General features: G+C 41.3%; 1 protein-coding gene across 7 annotated transcripts in view; it reads right to left on the bottom strand.

The window, feature by feature from the left end:
• The window catches only part of PTPRG (protein tyrosine phosphatase receptor type G), a 610647-nt gene that overhangs the window by 277568 nt on the left and 314187 nt on the right, over positions 1 to 18892 (bottom strand). For all 7 annotated transcript variants that reach the window (XM_037903818.2, XM_037903817.2, XM_037903820.2 and 4 more), the window contains exon 3: positions 5199 to 5378. In XM_037903818.2, coding sequence (XP_037759746.1) covers positions 5199 to 5378 — 180 coding nt within the window. The remainder of the gene's footprint in view (positions 1 to 5198; positions 5379 to 18892) is intronic.

Below are 18892 nucleotides of genomic sequence, written 5' to 3'. Positions count from 1 at the left end.
TTTCAATGCCAGAAATTACTGGTTCATTCCCCACTGTGTCAGCCAAAAAGGTGACCCTGGCATGTTAAAACTAATGAACAAAAACACCCTTCTTGCAATTATATTTGGTAAGTTCCATCCCAAAAGGGAAGAAATTTGTCAAGTTCTAAGTGACTAGGGGTTAGAATAGCAACGTTTATCAGCAATAGTAGGAGGTGCTGCTCCCACTGGAAAACCTGGGAACAACAGAACATACATTAAGAACATTCAGCCTTAGGCCTGGTCTGCATGTCCTGGTTTTAGCAGCATAGCTATCTCAGTAAAAGCCATCGTGTGAAACAGTGACACTGGTATAACTGTGCTGACACCAGTACAGCTTATGCCAGTCAGGGAAACCGGCCTCAATTATACAAGCTACGCACTATTATACTGCACCCACACTACAGAGTTTTGCCCTACCACTATAACTAAATCCTCCTAAAGTAGACAGGCCTTAACTGAATTTATTTGCATATTCACATTGAAGTCCTGCTTTCTTATGGGTTACCATACTGTTCTTTATCTCCTAGGGCAAACCCAGTACTGCAGAGCTCACACAGCAACTGTGGCCACATGCATTTCAAATGTAACTTTTTAGTACATAAAAAGTAATTTCTTTCCTTTTTAAGGAAAATATTTTAGTAATGTATCAGCAAAACCAATATCTGAGTCAGGCATTTCCTGGCAGTTAGAGTGTCTAGGCTAAGAGCAACAAGGAGTCTGGTGGCACCTTCAAGACTAACAGATTTATTTGGGCATAAGTTTATGCCCAAATAAATCTGTTAGTCTTTAAAGTGCCACCGGACTCCTTGTTGTTTTTGTGGATACAGACTAACACGGCTACCCCCTGATACTAGGCTAAGAGCCTTTGACTTTGCCTTGGAACCTCACCTCCTCCACCCAGTCATGAACTGCTAAGAAATGCCCTCTGCTTGTGTCACCATTGCTTAAATAGACATTTAGTTGATTGACTGTGCCAGTATGTAATATAAAGGTCTTATGGGGCCAGCTGGTTCCATGACTCTTGTGCCAAAAAGCATAGCAATTGACTACAAAATCTGCCACTACCTTCTACCTATCCTACTTGGTTTGCTGCTTTACCACACTTCCAATTCAAAATTCCTCCCAGCAAAAACATCCTGCAAACCCAGGGAATGGGGTGAGGCCTGAGAAAATATGGGAGGAGCGACTGGTGCTCAGGCAGCATGTTGACAGATTCAGCACAATGCCTTAGAATAGACATCAAAGCTAAAAAGACCGTGTGCACACCTCTGAGAAAAGGACATACGGTACTACATAAAAGGGACAGCTGATCACTGATGTTCTGAGAGGTGTTAGCCTGCCAGCAAAAATACACACCCCAGTGTGAACAATTCAAACATAGTAGCAGTGTCAAGTCTGGTGCCTTTAAAGAAACCAGACTGCTCAGGACAAGGAGGGCTCTTCAGCCTTGGTAGGCAGCCCGCCTGGGAGCAGGAATGCCAAATTCAAACCAGGGGTGCCATGCCCCTCAGATCAGATAATCATCCTTGTGCGACAATAACAGTGGCTGATGGAGAGGGGATGGCCACGACCTACATTACTGTCCATGAAACACGGAGGACAATTCCTGCCCATGCGTTGTGCTTACTGTTCATTGCGGTGGGACTCTATGGCACTTTGCAATATGTGTGAAAAGCACACAGAGCATGTGAGGAAAGGCATGGCCTTCATTTCTGCCCACAAGAAACTTGGAAAAACTCCCTGCATATTCCTGTTCCTGCTACACATACAGCTAGGCAGCTATCAGCGTCTTCCCTCACACACTATCCAGCGTTCGGTTTTTCTTTCTGTTTCTAGCGATACCAGTTGCTGGTTACTACAAACATTTTTCCTCCGCAAAGCTGGAGGGCAGGGAAGGTAACATACAAGGTATATTTAAGTAGTAAGCTATTGTAGACCTCAGCCCTTCCAGAATCATTTTGCTACAAAGAGCACACATAGCTCAGAGTATCGAAGAAGGTACAAACATTTCTGACTGTAGCAGAAAACTGTACACATTCACTTTTATTGATTTTTTAAATGTTCCCAAAAGACAAAGGACACATTTCCATTTTAAGAGGAAAACTATATTCTTCCCCTTTCTTTTTTTTAATTATGAAACAACAGTCATCGAGGAGGTATGGGCTAAAGATTGAAGCAGAAGAAGAATTGGGAGATGCCACAGAAGAAATAGGGAGATGCCACAGACTTTTTATATGATGTTGGGCAAGTCATTTAACCCTTCAGTTTCAGTGAAGTGGGATGCTGCTACTTATCTACCTCAAAATGACAAGGGGAGGCTAAATGATTGACATTTGCAACAACATTAACAACAATAACATTTGCAGTTGTCATTTGCATCTGGAGACTCCTAGATGAGAGACACAATAGAATCATAGAATATCAGGGTTGGAAGGGACCTCAGGAGGTCATCTAGTCCAACCCCCTGCTCAAAGCAGGACCAACCCCAATTAAATCATCCCAGACAGGGCTTTGTCAAGCCTGACCTTAAAAACTTCTAAGGAAGGAGATTCCACCACCTCCCTAGGTAACGCATTCCAGTGTTTCACCACCCTCCTAGTGAAAAAGTTTTTCCTAATACCCAACCTAAATCTCCCCCACTGCAACTTGAGACCATTACTCCTTGTTCTGTCATCTGCTATCACTGAGAACAGTCTAGAGCCATCCTCTTTGGAACCCCCTTTCAGGTAGTTGAAAGCAGCTATCAAATCCCCCATCATTCTTCTCTTCTGTAGACTAAACATCCCCAGTTCCCTCAGCCTCTCCTCATAACTCATGCGTTCCAGTCCCCTAATCATTTTTGTTGCCCTCTGCTGGACTCTTTCCAATTTTTCCACATCCTTCTTGTAGTGTGGGGCCCAAAACTGGACACAGTACTCCAGATGAGGCCTCACCAGTGTTGAAAAGAGGGGAACGATCACGTCCCTCGATCTGCTGGCAATGCCCCTACTTATACATCCCAAAATGCCATTGGCCTTCTTGGCAACAAGGGCACACTGTTGACTCATATCCAGCTTCTCATCCACCGTCACCCCTAGGTCCTTTTCTGCAGAACTGCTGCCTAGCCATTCGGTCCCTAGTCTGTAGCGGTGCATTGGATTCTTCCGTCCTAAGTGCAGGACTCTGCACTTGGCCTTGTTGAACCTCATCAGATTTCTTTTGGCCCAATCCTCCAATTTGTCTAGGTCCCTCTGTATCCTATCCCTACCCTCCAGCGTACCTACCTCTCCTCCCAGTTTAGTGTCATCTGCAAATTTGCTGAGGGTGCAATCCACACCATCCTCCAGATCATTTATGAAGATATTGAATTAAAACCGGCCCCAGGACTGACCCTTGGGACACTCGACTGGATACCGGCTGCCAACTAGACATGGAGCCATTGATCACCACCTGTCGAGCCCGACAATCTAGCCAGCTTTCTATCCACCTGATAGTCCATTCATCCAGCCCATACTTCTTTAACTTGCTGGCTAGAATACTGTTGGAGACAGTAGAATCAGAAGTTATTTTCTCCTCCAATCCATACCAGACAAATTTTAATAACACTTGTCAAAGACTGTATTTGGTGTCCTACTCAGATTGCTCTCACCACTGGTTTGATACGCTACCTCCCCACTGGGGCCTGATTCTGCACCTTCCGCTCCCTTCAACTTCACCTCTTAGGACAGGGCCTTACTGGCAGATGTATCCAAAACACCTCTCACCTCTGGCCATCCAGAGTTCGTGTGTGAACACAGCACCGCCATGGCATTGTCTACCTGATGCTTTCTAGAATGGTTTATCTTTCCATTCTTTTGCTGGTTTCCCTCAAATGTCATAGTAATATTCTTACAAAGAATCTGATTTATTAGATGCAGTCCTATTTTTGATACCTCAGGTACTTGTATGGTTTCTACCACCATCTGAGTATCCGAGTGCCTCACAATCTTCAATGTATTTATCCTCACAACACCCCTCTGTGGCAGGACAGGGCTATTATCCCTGTTTTACAGATGGGGAACTGAGGCACTGGGAGGCTAAGTGACTTGCCTGGGGTCACACAGGAAGTCTGTGGCAGAGGAGAGAAATGAATCCCATTTTCCTACAAACCCCGCTGGCACCCTAGCCACTGGACCCTCCATTAACTAGAGCAAGTCTCAAAATCTCTATGTAGGCCAAAGGATTCTGAATTCAATAAATGAGGCAAAATGGATCTGTGGCTAGTATCTAGGGCTCTGATCCAAAGCCCAATGAATTCAGTGGAAGTACTCCGAGTCTGTGCTACAACCCTCTGAGGTACGACATCTACTGCATATGTGAGCAGACCCTTAACTAGAGAAACATGATATAAAGTACTTCAGAGACACATGTTGAATATTAACAAGGATATAAAAATAGATTTAATAAATAAAATTGAATTAATTATAGATTTAATTCAATTACCTAAAAATTCTTGACCTTGACAACTGAGGAGGCAGACCTTATGATTTCTGCTTTTCACAATTTCAGTATTCAAGTGCAAGCAAATGCAAACAACTTTGTAGATAAATTAACCTTGACCTTTAGGTGAACCATTGAATTTTTGGTACAAATAAGCAACGTCTTCAGACTGTTCTTTTATAAAACAATTATAAAAAAGGGCCAGAAGAGAAGTGCAGTTACAGTGCAGTACTCGGGGCTGTAATAATATCCACAAGATATTAATCACAACTACATCACTTTGCCCATCTATTGCCCTTCCTGTGTGAGAACCTCCTAACTCCTAGTCTTTTCTTTTATTCACAAGAATACCTTTGAGCCTTGCATTTTGGCACTCTTCACTACTGGATACTATAGCCTCCCTTAGCGGGTAATTCAAGGTTACACCTTCTAACTCTCACACAGAGAGTTACAGGTCTTTACTGTGATACTCATTTGGCTGCCAAGAAAATGGTTTATACGGGGGATGAACTTAAAAAACTGTTAAAAACTGATCTACTGCACTAATTCTGCACAGAATGCAGAGATAGCGGCCTGGCAACTTATATTGGGAAGTTCTCATGTTAGGATTAAACAGAACAATGGGATGTCTTTGTGGGTTTGTTTGTTTTTTAAATTTATCGCTTGAGTTATTAATTGATTGAAGGCAGGCTTACGGAGACCAACAGGAAAGAACATACCAGTTTTCCCAGTGTTTTTCATCCATGTCTTGTTAGAGGATTCGTTGTCAAAACCATCAAGCTGTAATTCTTGATATTCATCTCCCACACGTGCCTGATGGTCTATGATGTTTATTGGAGACTGGTGAATGCCTCCACAGTCCACACTTGAAGTAACCCAGTGCTCAGGACCATAAGTACCTGTTAAAAGAAAAGACCAACAACTTATTGTTCTGATGGGCCAGCAGTTACAAGACTATCCTTAAGTAAGGCAGCAAGCATTTTAGTTCCCAAGGTAGCTACACTGCTGCTACATTTTCTGCATGCAACCTACGAAGAGACTGAAATCCATTAACTTTATACAGTGCTCAAATTTTGTTTCTTGCAATAAGCAACAATACTGTCATTTTAAATTGCCCTTCTATAAAATTATCTGCAATTCACCAACCCTTTCATGACCGACTTATGAGTCAGTATGACGTTACAGGAACTTTCAAATAGCTAGAGAAATAGTAGGAAGTTATGTAGCTTACCTGTTTGCATTAGATAATTAATATACTAATAAGGCATTAACTCTAGTTTGTGTGACAGGTTAAGATAATACGACCTTAAATAACTGCTATTTTATTTTAGGTTCTAAAAGCAGGCAACCGGGGGAGAACTTCATTTAAATCAACTGAGAAATTAAGTGTGAACAAACTTGGGTAGTACAAAAAATAAACTACAGGAAGGAGAAATGGTAGAGGAGAGTAACAGCACAGAACTGTCTTCTACCATTTGTCCTTTTTCATGCTTTTATTTTTCTCACTACTCAAATTTGTTTTCACATAATTTCTCAGCTGATTAAATTACTCTTCCAAATCTCCCCCCAAAGTCAAATAGTAGCAGTGTGATGCACCATGGATAGATCAGCAGTGTCTTGCATACATATCCGTACACCTTGCACAGCAGTGTTTGCTTGATATAGGATAGCTAGCCAACCACAGAAACAGTGCCAGGAACTGACACTTCTCCATCCTCTCTCCCCCCATTTTTATTTTTATACAGCAGGAAGGGGATTTTTACAGTTTGTAAAGTGAGATAATTACCTGAAGGGGGGTTCCAAAGAGGATGGAGCTTGGCTGTTCTCAGGGGTGGCAGATGACAGAACAAGGAGCAATGGTCTCAAGGTGCAGTGGGGGGAGGTCTAGGCTGGATATTAGGAAACACTATTTCACCAGGAGAGTGGTGAAGCACTGGAATGGGTTACCCTAGGGAGGTGGTGGAATCTCCATCCTTAGAGGCTTTTAAGGCCCAGCTTGAAAAGCTCTGGTGGGATGATTTAGTTGGTGTTGGTCCTGCTTTGAACAGTGGGCTGGACTAGATGACCTCCTGAGGTCTCTTCCAACCCTAATCTTTTATGATCCTATGAAGATGGGCAGCGATGCAACACCATGTTTTTGAGTGTCTCTAGACTTCCGACTGTCAGAAGCTGGGTCTGGACAACTGGGGATGGTCCTGTTGTGATGTCCCAGGTCTTGAACCCAGGCCTGGGAGTCCCCAGACAGCTGCCACAGCCTGGCATCCATCATTTTCAGCTTATACTCTTAGTAAAAGCCACTTTAAATGAATTCCCAATTAAAGGGAACTCAATTATTAAATCCTAAACATGTTCTATTTCTAGAAGGACTTTCCTTATCAAAAGTGTTCTAATGCATAACTGTTTTGTGGCGTATTAGTTGGCTACTTAGATAGCCTACAAGCAAGTTTGCATTAAAATGGCAATGAAATTTGTGTTACATTTCAAAAGGCCCAGTAGTGCAGATAACTCTCAAGCTATCACGTGTTGGTATTGTTACAAATTCAGACAAAGATCTGGATTTCCAAAGTGTTCACCACGGGCCTAACAGTCCTTCCATTGAAGACAATGGGAGTTATACCACTCAAATAGGAATTAGTAGCTTTTGAAAACCCCACCGTCTCCCGCAGGGCTGCAATGCAGTGCCCCCTGCTGGGCCAAGCTTGGCACTGCAGGCACTTGCTGCCTCAGTTCACCTGTTGTGGCAGCCCACAGTGTAAGCTCAGTATCAGTCTTTGAAGAGTCAAACAGTAACAAACTCAGAATTTGACGGGCTGCTCCTACAAACAAACAAACATACATCAAAGGCAAGTACTTGAAGCTAAGACCCTGGGATTCTGGGCTAGTTCTGAGGCACCCCTCCTCTGCCACAGTCTCACTCAGTGCTCTTGAGAAGAAGCATGTAGGCCATCTTAACTGGCCTTCTGGATCCCAATTTGTCACTGTCTCCTCCTGGCCCTTCTTGGCCTCTGGAGGATTGTGTCTTGTTGGTAGCTTGGCCTGAGCGGGTTGTCCCTGAGCAGGCGGGTGTCAGATTGCCAATGCCTCCAGCTGGGGGCAAAGAAGGCCTGAGAGATCACACTGCACCCACCCACAATGCTTTGGTGACCATTGCCATCAGTGGGAGATTTGCCTGAATAAGGACTGTAGGGTTGTTCCTTTATGGACATTTGCAAGGCACATACCTTTTCAAAAATTAGAACTGTTGACTAATTTGCAGAGAAAATGTCTTGTTAATTTGATTTGACATATGAGTAAAATTTTCCAAAGTGCCTAAGTGACTCAGCAAAACTAAGTCCCATTTTTAAAAGTGACTTAGGCACTTTGGAGCATAAGTCCCATCGACTTTCAATGAGATTTATGCTTCTAAGGCCTAGATGCTCACAGATATTTAGGTCCCTAACTCCCCTGGGAACCTAAGTCACAACTGAAAGCAGGATTTGGGCTCCTAAATCGTCTACAGGATTTTAAAAATTTTACCCTCTCTGTATTGCTTTAATAATTGATAATCTCCTTCTAGACAATTACCAGCTCCCGCTGGATCTAAATCTAGGATTTACTAATGGAAGTGCAGCTGCATCTTTATGTGGTAGTATTATTGTTATATGCATAAAATGCTTCCATACTGGTGCTGAATTATTAAAAAAAAAAAAGTAATGCAATAACACACTGAGCAATTCAAACCCACAACTGAAAGCTGTGCTGTGGTTGAGAGTCCTGCCATTGCATATTACTGTCACAAGGCTAAGTTTAAGACTTGCTATTTAGAATCACCATGGGATTTTTTAAATTGGGGATTTTTCATTAATTTTCTTTCAGAACTTTTTGAAACGCTCTAGTTCCACTAACTGACGGTTTTCACTGCATGCAAGCGTGGCATGCAAATTGCTACACACAATATGATCGGCACTATAATGCCAGCAATTGTTGATAGTGAGAAATGTAGGGCCAGATCCCACCGTTGGTGTAAAGCAGAATAGTCCCATTGATTTCAATGGAGCTATGCCAAGTTTTAGCAGCTGAGGTTGTCCCCCATACCATTTTTACAGAACAGTTTGAAAAGACAAGAAAGGGGATACATTTTTCTTTTAGATTTTGAGAATCGGGGTAAATAAATAATACTTCACACTCAGGAAAAATCAGCTTACCACTCTGTAAAAATGTAATCAAGAGGTTAGCCCACACAGATTTATTTATACGCTCATAACCATCAAAAGGTTTAAGTGTAACAGCTTGCTTTTTTCCATGTACATTCAAGTGGAGTTTTAATTGAAACTGATCTTCCACTACAGATTTCAAATTAATTCTTCTTCTAAGTGTCTCATGCTCCAGACACCCTTGCCTTGCAAAAAACCTACATCATTAGTGGAGGAAATAGAACACTTTCTAAGCTCGCAGGTATTGATTACCTATTCCCTACATCAAAGCACAATTGCCATTCTGCACTGTATAAATCTCTTCGGTGTTAGACACTTTATAAAGTACTGAGAATGATATCATTAATCATTCGCAGTTGCACCTGTCCTGCTATATTGAATTCTTTGTTTTTTAGAAGTTTAAATAAATGCTTTTAAATAAAAACATGACACTAAATAAAGATTGCATTTAACTTAAACCTAGTAAAAAAAAAATCCCTGCATCTTGCGTGTGACATTTACTGGTCTGAAACAGAGAAACATAAAACTATTTGCATTTCATTTGATCAGCAACAAGCATCGCCATTTTAATCAAGTAAAATTTGGGTTGAATTTGTATTGGGCTTTTAATGGCTGACAAATAATTCAGTGTTCAAAACTTGACACACTGGAAGCCCTCCTCTACTCACAAACAATACAAGCTTCCCCAGAAAACTCCAGGAATACATGTGAATTATAATAAAATGTCAACCACCCCTGTCCTTGAGTTCTAGTGTCAGAAGGAATATCTGCAGAGAAATATTATAGACCTGCACGGCAGTGACCTTTAGCATCATTAGTTATTAATGTTAGTACCCATTCTGTGCTAAGCACTTTCCAAGCACTCAAGGAGAATGCCCCTGCTCTGAGGAGCTCTCCATCTAACCTGAATAAGCCTTTACACTATATTGTGCTAATAAGTCCAATGAGCAACACACTGCAAACATTACAGAGTAATGGCATGCGCTATGGTACAAGGGCTGCATTAACCCCCAGGCTAATGAAACAGGGGGTCAAGGGGAGTAGGAACAAGAGGATCAGGATTGGCTAACTGTTCACATAGGAGGTAAATGGGTCACCATTGGGTGAGGTGGGGGGACAGGAATCAAGAACAGAGTCTTGCACGGTTTCACCCCATTTATTTTGCATCATTGGGAAGGCTTCCCGCTCTTACGAGTCATTGTACTGAGAGTTTCCCACTGAGGCCTGCCTTCTCTGACTGATTGCCTTACAGACAGAGTTGTCAAGCCTTCCGGCCCTGTTTTCCTCTCCTGGGCTGACATTCAAAACAGACCAGCTACCTGTGGAAGGCCCAGGAACTCCAAGATTTGAAATTCCTCCCATGCAGAGTGGTTTTCCACCTCCTGCCGCTGGATAGCCGTAATCGGGATCCTGTGGTGGTTAGTACTCTCTCTGACAGCTCAAGAGTTTGCTGAGCTATAGAGGTTTACAGATCTTCCATGGGCCAGCAGCCTCAGAATCTAATTTTGCATGATTGGTCTCCAGTGACTTGACCACACTCCTATTGAAGTTAATGGCAAAACTCCTGTTGACTTTAGTGGTATGGGCTCAGAGCCTAGGTCAGTAATCTTAGGAGTGCAAGCATCTTTTATCATATGAATTCAGGCATCTTAAGCAACACGTAACAGTCAGGGTTTCTTTCATTTATGCTCATCGGAAACTACTTGTCGCTTCCTAGCTAGGTTCCGTAATGAACATCAAGTTTTCCTCAGGATGAGGAAATATTCCTCGTTCAACCAGAAGCTCTAAAATCTTTTCTTATGCTAAAATTTTTTGTCAGCTACTGGAGGATTTTTATTAATAGCCTTTTAATATATAAGCTGTTCTTTAAATAGAATCCAAAATTACCTTGTTTTTCTTCCTGCTACTGTACATCCCAAATAATGACTATGCTTCACTAATGAAAAACCATTAAAAATAATGAATTCAGCCAAAATCTAATTAAAGCTGATATAAACTTTCATGGATTTTTTTACTCAGTCAAATGTATTTATTTTTCCTTCATTAAACTATTGTTTAAAAATATAACTTTTTAAAGCTGCATTTATATTCCAACTTTGAAATTTCCCTCATTTCCATTAACTTTCCAATTACCAGCTCAGTTATCTTTATGTAAAGTTGTGGTCTTCATAAATTTCTTTACATAACAACACACTTAAAATTTGACACGTGGTTTGGTGGATCTTCACCATTTACGAGTTATCTTATGCTGATCATTCATTTACAAGTTGAAAATAAAGATAGAATATGACATTTATTTTTCTAGATCTCACTTTCCTTGCACTCTGACTCACTCTGAGTCCCAGATCTGGCACACAATGGGCCAATTTTTGATCCCACTTACACAATAATCTCAGTTAGAGCACTCAACTGCCTTGACTCCTAACACATCCTTCATTTCCCATAGCAAATGGGAGTGACATTTGCAAAGTGACCTAACATTTCTATAATTAGGCTTCAGCAACAGCCTAACTGAGGCTCAATTACTTTGATCACATGGTAGGGATACCTATCCCATCCCTGCAGGATACCACTCATCAGTAACAGTACAGACCAGGAGTGATAGTATATGAAACATACAGCTGTACAAGGCAGATATCAACAGAACCATCAAAAACTGGTGGTGGGGGTAGATATGTACCTCTCATTCCTCCTAACCTGCCCTTCTTTTCACTGACCCATATCCAGCCAGCTCTATTGCTCAACTAGTTTGTCTGGCTTTTCAGAGCAGAGAAAAAACAAATCTGGACTGTCATTCATATGAAGGCACAATCTACAAGAATTAGCACGCCCAGATTGTGTGCAAACGGTCAGGTTCCTGTTCTCGCTGGGCTGGAGGCAGGCTGCTAGTGGCATTTGGCATTGGGTAGTCCTCCTAAGAGGTTTAAGCCTGCTTAAACAACAACTAGAGGGAGTACAAATTTCAGAAATGCATTGGTGATTAAGGAGACTATTAAGAGCCTAAGTCAATAGGATCTAGGCTCCTACATGATTTAGGTACTTTTGAAAATAGGACCATTGATGTGTGAAGGCATGATAGCTTCCAATCCAAGTGAGGTTAGCAGGGAAGAATCCCATGTCTCTTTTAGTGTCAACACCAAACCAACTATTAGGGATTGATGGGAAGAACCAGTCTCTCAACAAAAAAAGCTGTTTACCAGCTCATGGCTGCGTGTCAGCAGCATACTCAGACTCAAGGCTGTCGCAGAGACAGAAGTAAGTAAGGACTCTTGCTAGTCTGGCAGGGCAAGGAATAAAGAGGCACTGTTCCTTCCCATAAACTTGCAGATATGATCTGCCCAAGGACACTAACGTTTTGTTGAACAAGGCTGATGGCTTAAATCACCAAAGCTCCACATCAGCGCCCTTGCCATAATTCTCCTGTCCCAGCAAGTACCAGCTCTCTTTATGAAATATGATTCAGAATCTTACCTACTATCAAGTAAACTTTGCACCCTCCTATAACCTTGAGGAATAATGAAGAAGTTGGTGCCAATTCTAAATTCCACGGTTACATTTTCTACTTAGAGGTTGGGATCTTTAAAAGGGCATAAGTGAGTTAGGCCCCCAAATACCACTGAAATGAATGGGAGCTGCAGACTTTTAAGTTCCTTTGGAAATCCCAGTCTTAACACTTCACTGGGAGAAAGGGTTCAAACATACTACTTGACTACATAATTCAAGACTTCCCCATAAATGTAGCAATTTAAAAGCTCTTGTGATGCTAAGGTTAGGAAAGCACCTAAAGAAGGAGGAGCTCAAATTGAAAGGGTTAAATCAGGAGATAGGACCAGCTGATTCACAGCACCCTGAGTCTCTCCACTGAAGAAGGTATAGAGGAAAGCAGTCAAGATGAATCCGGAAGATGGCATTTAGACATTAGGCAAGAAAGAACACTTTGAGTGACTGACTTATCTCTTGTTAAGTAATTTGTCATGAGACTGCAGGGGTAAAAAGTATAAAAATCCTTGGAAGCCTTGATACAATCAGTGGCATCTTTCAGAGGCCTTTCCATCACAGAAGAAGCAGTTGAGTTGTTTGAATTATTATACTGGTAGAGAAATTGCTGAAATTATCCTGTGTTGTTCTAAAAAGAATGTATCGAGCTCCAAAAGATGGAGAAACAGAGGGAAGTAGTTAGAGATCACAATGCTGGTTTGAACAAAGATCCAAGGATTTCCTACCCTGAGGGGAAAAGGGCTTTTCATTTTATTATTCTCTGTCATCACTGTGTTTAACATGAGAGGCTCACGCTTGCAGAAAATTCCAATTACTGCTTGAAAAATGAGAGACCTAATACCAAGAGCAAGATGCTGGAGAGTTGCACTCAGAGGCCTAAACAAGGTTATAAGCATCATCTTTTTGGTTTTGCAAGCTCAGTACAGATAGGGGCTCATGGGGAGCAAGAACAACAAACAATTGATGGCAGTTCTTTGAGAATAACACAGCTGAAGGAAACATCTACCAAGGACAAGATCCACTGAGAGGTATTTGCAATTGCAGTCCTTGGCATGTAAACTCTAGCAGGGTCCTTCATAATCAAAAGGTTGCTGGGTAACAGAGTAAGAAGGTTTGGACTGGTGAACAGACAAACTTGAAGTATTAATCTTTTAACAATTGTTAGCCAATCACAATGTTAATAATCATAACTATTTATTCCCAGCATACCTAGAGGGAATGTCTAAATATTTTCTTTTTTAACAGCAAAGCATGCCTAAAAAAAGATTTATTCTGTCAGTGATTAATCACTTCCGCCATGTTTAATCACATAAGTAGAGATTTGCAAAAATAAGAGCCTCAAGCCACGCTCCTAGATGCATGTTTCCCTGTGTTGTTTGTAACTTTTAAACCTGAAGCCAGAGTGATTCACCTCTGAAATGTTAATCTAAAATTTGTATTTTCTCAGTCATAGTTGCAAAGAATTATTGTTGTTACATTCTTTAATGACAACCTTAAATTGTTTCACAATTGCTTTTGGCAGAAAACTTGCTAACATACGTATTTTCTCTTTCCTTGTATTCTCAACACAAATATATATTATAAATACATATATATACATATTACACACGTGATGTGTACATAAGCATATTCACATACATATATAATTTCAAAATTCTAATTTTGTTCTTGAATGTTGTATGAAACTCTCATGAATCTTATATGAAGCTCTGATGGTACTGATCATCTGCCAAGGGCACAAATGTATAATAAATAGCCAACATAAGAAAACATCAAGAACTTAAGACAAATGGTGCAGGAAGCTTGTAGTAAAGTGGAATTACCATCATTAGCAAAACAAGCTTTTTATATAAACATTCTAATATTTAGCATTCATGATCTAAATAATTTACCACTATAAACAGGAAAATGGCATTAGCTTAGGTGGAGTGGATAAATTGCTTTTTAAAAATAAGGGGAGTGACTGGCATTAAACTGCTGAAAGATATGACTAATGTCTTTGCGAGTTCCTTACCTTTCTGCAATATTTCAGCAATACTTGCATCATATGTAACATGCAGCACAACAGTATCAATAAAATTAATATGCAGAACTTATGGAGTAGGAGAATAAGTTATTACATAGAATGTGCCTTTAGGTAGCCAGTGACTGAGAATACAATTTACATCCTCTATTTTTCATAATTTGCTGCATTTTTAACACATTTTATCTGACATCTCACACAATTCATTGTATAACTGTCTGCCTCTGTGGCCTTTTAAAAACTGCCCATCACTGAGCTGCATTTCACGAATGAGGTGATAATTTACCGTACGAGGAGAAAATACAAGATTAATTTATATGGTGAAAGTATAAATTTACTTCTATGCAAGCTGAGTAAAAAGCCTGTAGGAAAAAAGACCCATATGCTTTTTAAAAATATCATATTAGATACATTTTCTTAAAATACGATTAAACATAAATCGTAATGAAAATTACTATATAAAGGTGCATTGTGAGTCAGAACAGTGGCTCAGTGATACGGCTTTGCATTGCTGCAGGGAAGACCTAGGTTTAATTGATGAGTTTGGACATGTATTCCTTCAGCAGGTAGCGTAGGGAAGTGCTGCGGAGATAGAATACTGTGTACATGCAAGGTGATAGTGCCTCACATATTGACTACCTAGCAATGATCCCTAACAGGCTCCAAACAAAGTCCCCCGTTTTGTCCCCTTTCTCTGGAAGGATGATAGCTGTGTTCCTGGGCCTTGAAAGCAAATGTATTAGTATTTGTGTCTCTGTAGTGGCCTAGAAGCCCTGGCCAGAAGACCTCCTTGGGCTAGGCACAGAACAATAGAGAATAGCAAAGAGTTCCTGCCCCAAAGAGTGTAGAGTAGAAGAACACAAGACAAACAGTTACAAAAAACAAATAACCAGTTGGTCCAAAGCTGCCTCCCACCTGAGGCTGTGGGGACTCAAGGTCAGATGATTATGGCCTAAAGAGCAACCGATCCTTATAAAGGCCAGAAAGAGCTTAGCTGAGCTGGGGAACGGCAGGGAGCTTTTATGGTGAGGTCCTGGAGCAGAGGAAGCACGCCGCTATTCGGTGACTCTGGGCAGATTGCCTGGGCAATGAGAACGACAGGGAGTAGAAAGCCTCCTGCAGGAGTCCCTGCACCAGGAAACTGGCTGAGAGAGGAGAGGGGGAAAGCCTGTGGGAACTGTAGCCCATGTTGGACACAGAAACTACTTTATTTTGCCTAAGTTTCTGTTCAACCAAGAAATTGCACCCTGAGTCAAGGGCCTGTGACAGATACTGGTATGGCATTGATCCTTGCTGGGCTGGGGAGCACCTCACTGGCTTGCTGTGATGAGTCAAGTGTGCGGATAAGAGTAATGAGAGCGGGGCCCCGCCCAGTGATTTAACCCTGCCGCTGTCTAGGACTCCTTTCTAGCATTGTGGGCAAGTCACTCAGCTGTAGTGTCTCTCTCTGTCTATAAGATGGAGGGATGTTGTGAGGACTGGCTAACATTTTTAGCACTCTGGAGCTGAAAAACACTATGTTAGTGCACAGACACAGTCCCCTCATAGGCTTAGTTGCAATCTCTAGATCTGTGCACATAAGGAAAACCAAACACTGTAATGATTTTTTCTAGTGTTGGAACAATAGCTTTGAAAACCTATTTTCTCTAAGGAGCGCACTTAGCAGTCTTGCTCTCAATGATGAAAACTGCTAATGTAAACGATACCTCGCTGTAAATTAATTATTTTCAATACAGGCTGGGCTGTGGGAACAGAAAGTGCTGCAGTTGGCTCCTGGCCAACTTATGAGTAGCCAGTTCGAGCCCTTTCCCTCCCTGGAGCCCCGGCTCTGGGAACTGCACTAAAAAACTTCATTCCAAGAACTTTCTATTTTTATTGAATTTTTGCAGGATGCAGATTAATAAAACATCGATTGAGAGCACAGACCAATCTATAAAGGGAATAAACAGAGGCAGGGAGGAGTTACATCAATATAGCCCTGCTGAAGGCAATGGTGGAATGGGAACCCTCATGATTTCTAAGGAAACCTGCTTTAAAAAAAGAATGATTTTTATCTTGTTGGTGCTTTGGCTTCTTAGCTTTTAAATTTACAAAACACGAAAAATCAACCATGTAGCAGGTGGGTTAAAAAAAATAAACAAAACAGGAAGATAAAGATCTACTGTGTGTTAAATGTTGGCCTTACCTTGGGCTCTTAATTACCCCTTACTTGTCCTAATCTGACTAATTAAGGGCTGCACCCTACATTTGGCCCTTATTGCTTAACTATATCACAAACAACACTTGTGGATCCTGAATAATTAGTATTTGACAAACCCTGATTCGACAGCAATCCTATTCTTTTAAGTTAGGAACAGTTTTGCCCACCCTATAGACTTAATGTTGTCCCTGTAACAACCAATTATTCAATTCAGCTGTCCCTCTCTTCAATATATGCACATTAAATAGTTCTCAAAAAGGCTTACATGTGATTGCCAGCTTTTAATTAATGATACTAAATGCTCCCTAGACTCACCTATCATTAACATTCAATCTATTTTCCCACTATAAATGTAACAGCCGCAGGAATTAGAATAAGACAACAGCCCAATACCCACCTTAGGGCTTTTTTTTTTTTAAGGGTTTCTTTAATCTGACATATGTAGGAGATGTAACTGAATTTATATCTGATGTAAGAGAACTGATTTTATAGTTTTATACCTCAGCTGTTTCTCAATTACCATTTTCAAAACGCTACTTTCAATGGCCTAAATTTTCAGCGGTGTTTTTGGGATGCCACCATTTTTGAGTGCCCAAAGTAAGACCCCTAAAAAGGTTGGATTTTCAAACAGTCAGTGCTGAGCACTTTCTGAAACTCAAAGGTCAAGTAAGGTCAGGCACCCATAATCATTAGTCACTTTTGAAAATTTAAGCCAATGTGTTTAAAAAGCTACAAAGGGAGAGCTGGTGGAAATAGCATTTTCAGCAAAATGGAAACTTCCACAGGAAATGTCTGCTTTAGAAAAATCTTTCAGGTTGTCATCAAACAAGCTAACAAAATGTCAGTTTTTAGCAACTAGTGCACCTGTGATCCAGAGCAGTTTGAATCCTGGATAAATTTCCACTTTTGCAACAGCTGCCATCTTGGCCCACACATTGGGGGTTGAATCCAGGTCTTGCCTCAGTGCGGGGGTGGGACGAGATGACCTCTTGAGGTCCCCTTCCACCCTACATTTCTAAGATTTATGACCTTTAGGGCTAAAATACTCATCTCTACAGCTTGGTCTAAGCAGCTGGGTCTGAAACTGGCCTACATCCTGCAGGGGGGTGTCATAAATATAAAAGGAAGGGTAACCACCTTTCTGTATACAGTGCTATAAAATCCCTCCTGGCCAGAGGCAAAATCCTTTCACCTGTAAAGGGTTAAGAAGCTACGGTAACCTCGCTGGCACCTGACCCAAAATGACCAATGGGGGGACAAGATACTTTCAAATCTGGAGGGGGGAAAAAGGCTTTGGTCTGTCTGTGTGATAGCTCTGCCAGGAACAGATCAAGGATGCAAGCCCTCCAACTCCTGTAAAGTTAGTAAGTAATCTAGCTAGAAAATGCGTTAGGTTTTCTTTGTTTTGGCTTGTAAATTCGCTGTGCTGGAGGAAATGTGTATTCCTGTTTTTGTGTCTTTTTGTAATTTAAGATTTTGCCTAGAGGGATTCTCTATGTTTTGAATCTGACTGCCTGTAAGATTATCTTCCATTCTGATCTTACAGAGTTGTTCTCTTATCTTTTTTTTTGTTCCTCTCATAAAGTTCTGATTTTTAAGAATCTGACTGGGTTTTTTGGGTCTTAAAAATCCAAGGCTGGTTTGTGCTCATCTTGTTTATTCTCAAGCCTCCCCAGGAAAGGGGGGTCTAGGGCTTGGGGGGATATTTTGGGGAAATAGGAACTCCAGGTGGTCCTTTCCCTGTTCTTTGTCTAAATCATTTGGTGGTGGCAGCATACCGTTCAAGGACAAGGCAAAGTTTGTGCCTTGGGAAAGTTTTTAACCTAAGCTGGTAAAAATAAGCTTAGGGGTCTTTCATGCGGGTCCCTACATCTGTACCCCAGAGTTCAGAGTGGGGAAGGAACGCTGACAGGGGGAGACACACGTCTCACAGGCTGACGAGTGAGTAAGATTACTTTTCCCTGTCATCAACTACTAGGAGCTCAGTCGACATCCAGCGGGAGCAGAGGTGGTCTGAGCAACCATAAATAGGACAGAAGGTGTTTGTGAGATAAGCTGTCTGCTTAATACTGCTCCACACTATGAAGTATGAAAATCCATGGTTCAAATTAGTGCATGAAGAGAATTCCCCTCCATTTGTTTGTTTCATCCACCTGTTGTCTGATCATGGGTATGGACAGTGAGCTCTTTAGGACAGAGACTGTCCTTTTATTAAATACAGTGCCTCAGTGGGGCCCTCATCACCAGCTGGGTTGTCTGGGCACAGCTGTAATGCAAATAAATAGCAATAATCATTTTAAAAAACAAATGCTAAATTGATTGTTAAAAACATTGCGCTGATAAACTGGAAACTCAACAACCGGTCAGTAAATCAACAGTTTCACTTGGGGATAAGCAGAAAATAAATAAAGCCCATGATCCACTCTTCTTGGACAAGGTCACCATAGTAAAACTGTCTCTCTTTGCACAGCATTGGTTTTGAAGAGCTGTCCACATGAC

Source organism: Chelonia mydas, chromosome 7, assembly GCF_015237465.2.
Source record: "Chelonia mydas isolate rCheMyd1 chromosome 7, rCheMyd1.pri.v2, whole genome shotgun sequence".
Classification (NCBI taxonomy): Eukaryota; Metazoa; Chordata; order Testudines; family Cheloniidae; genus Chelonia; species Chelonia mydas.
Note: the sequence above shows the minus strand (reverse complement) of the source record. Positions and strands in the feature narration are given on the sequence as shown.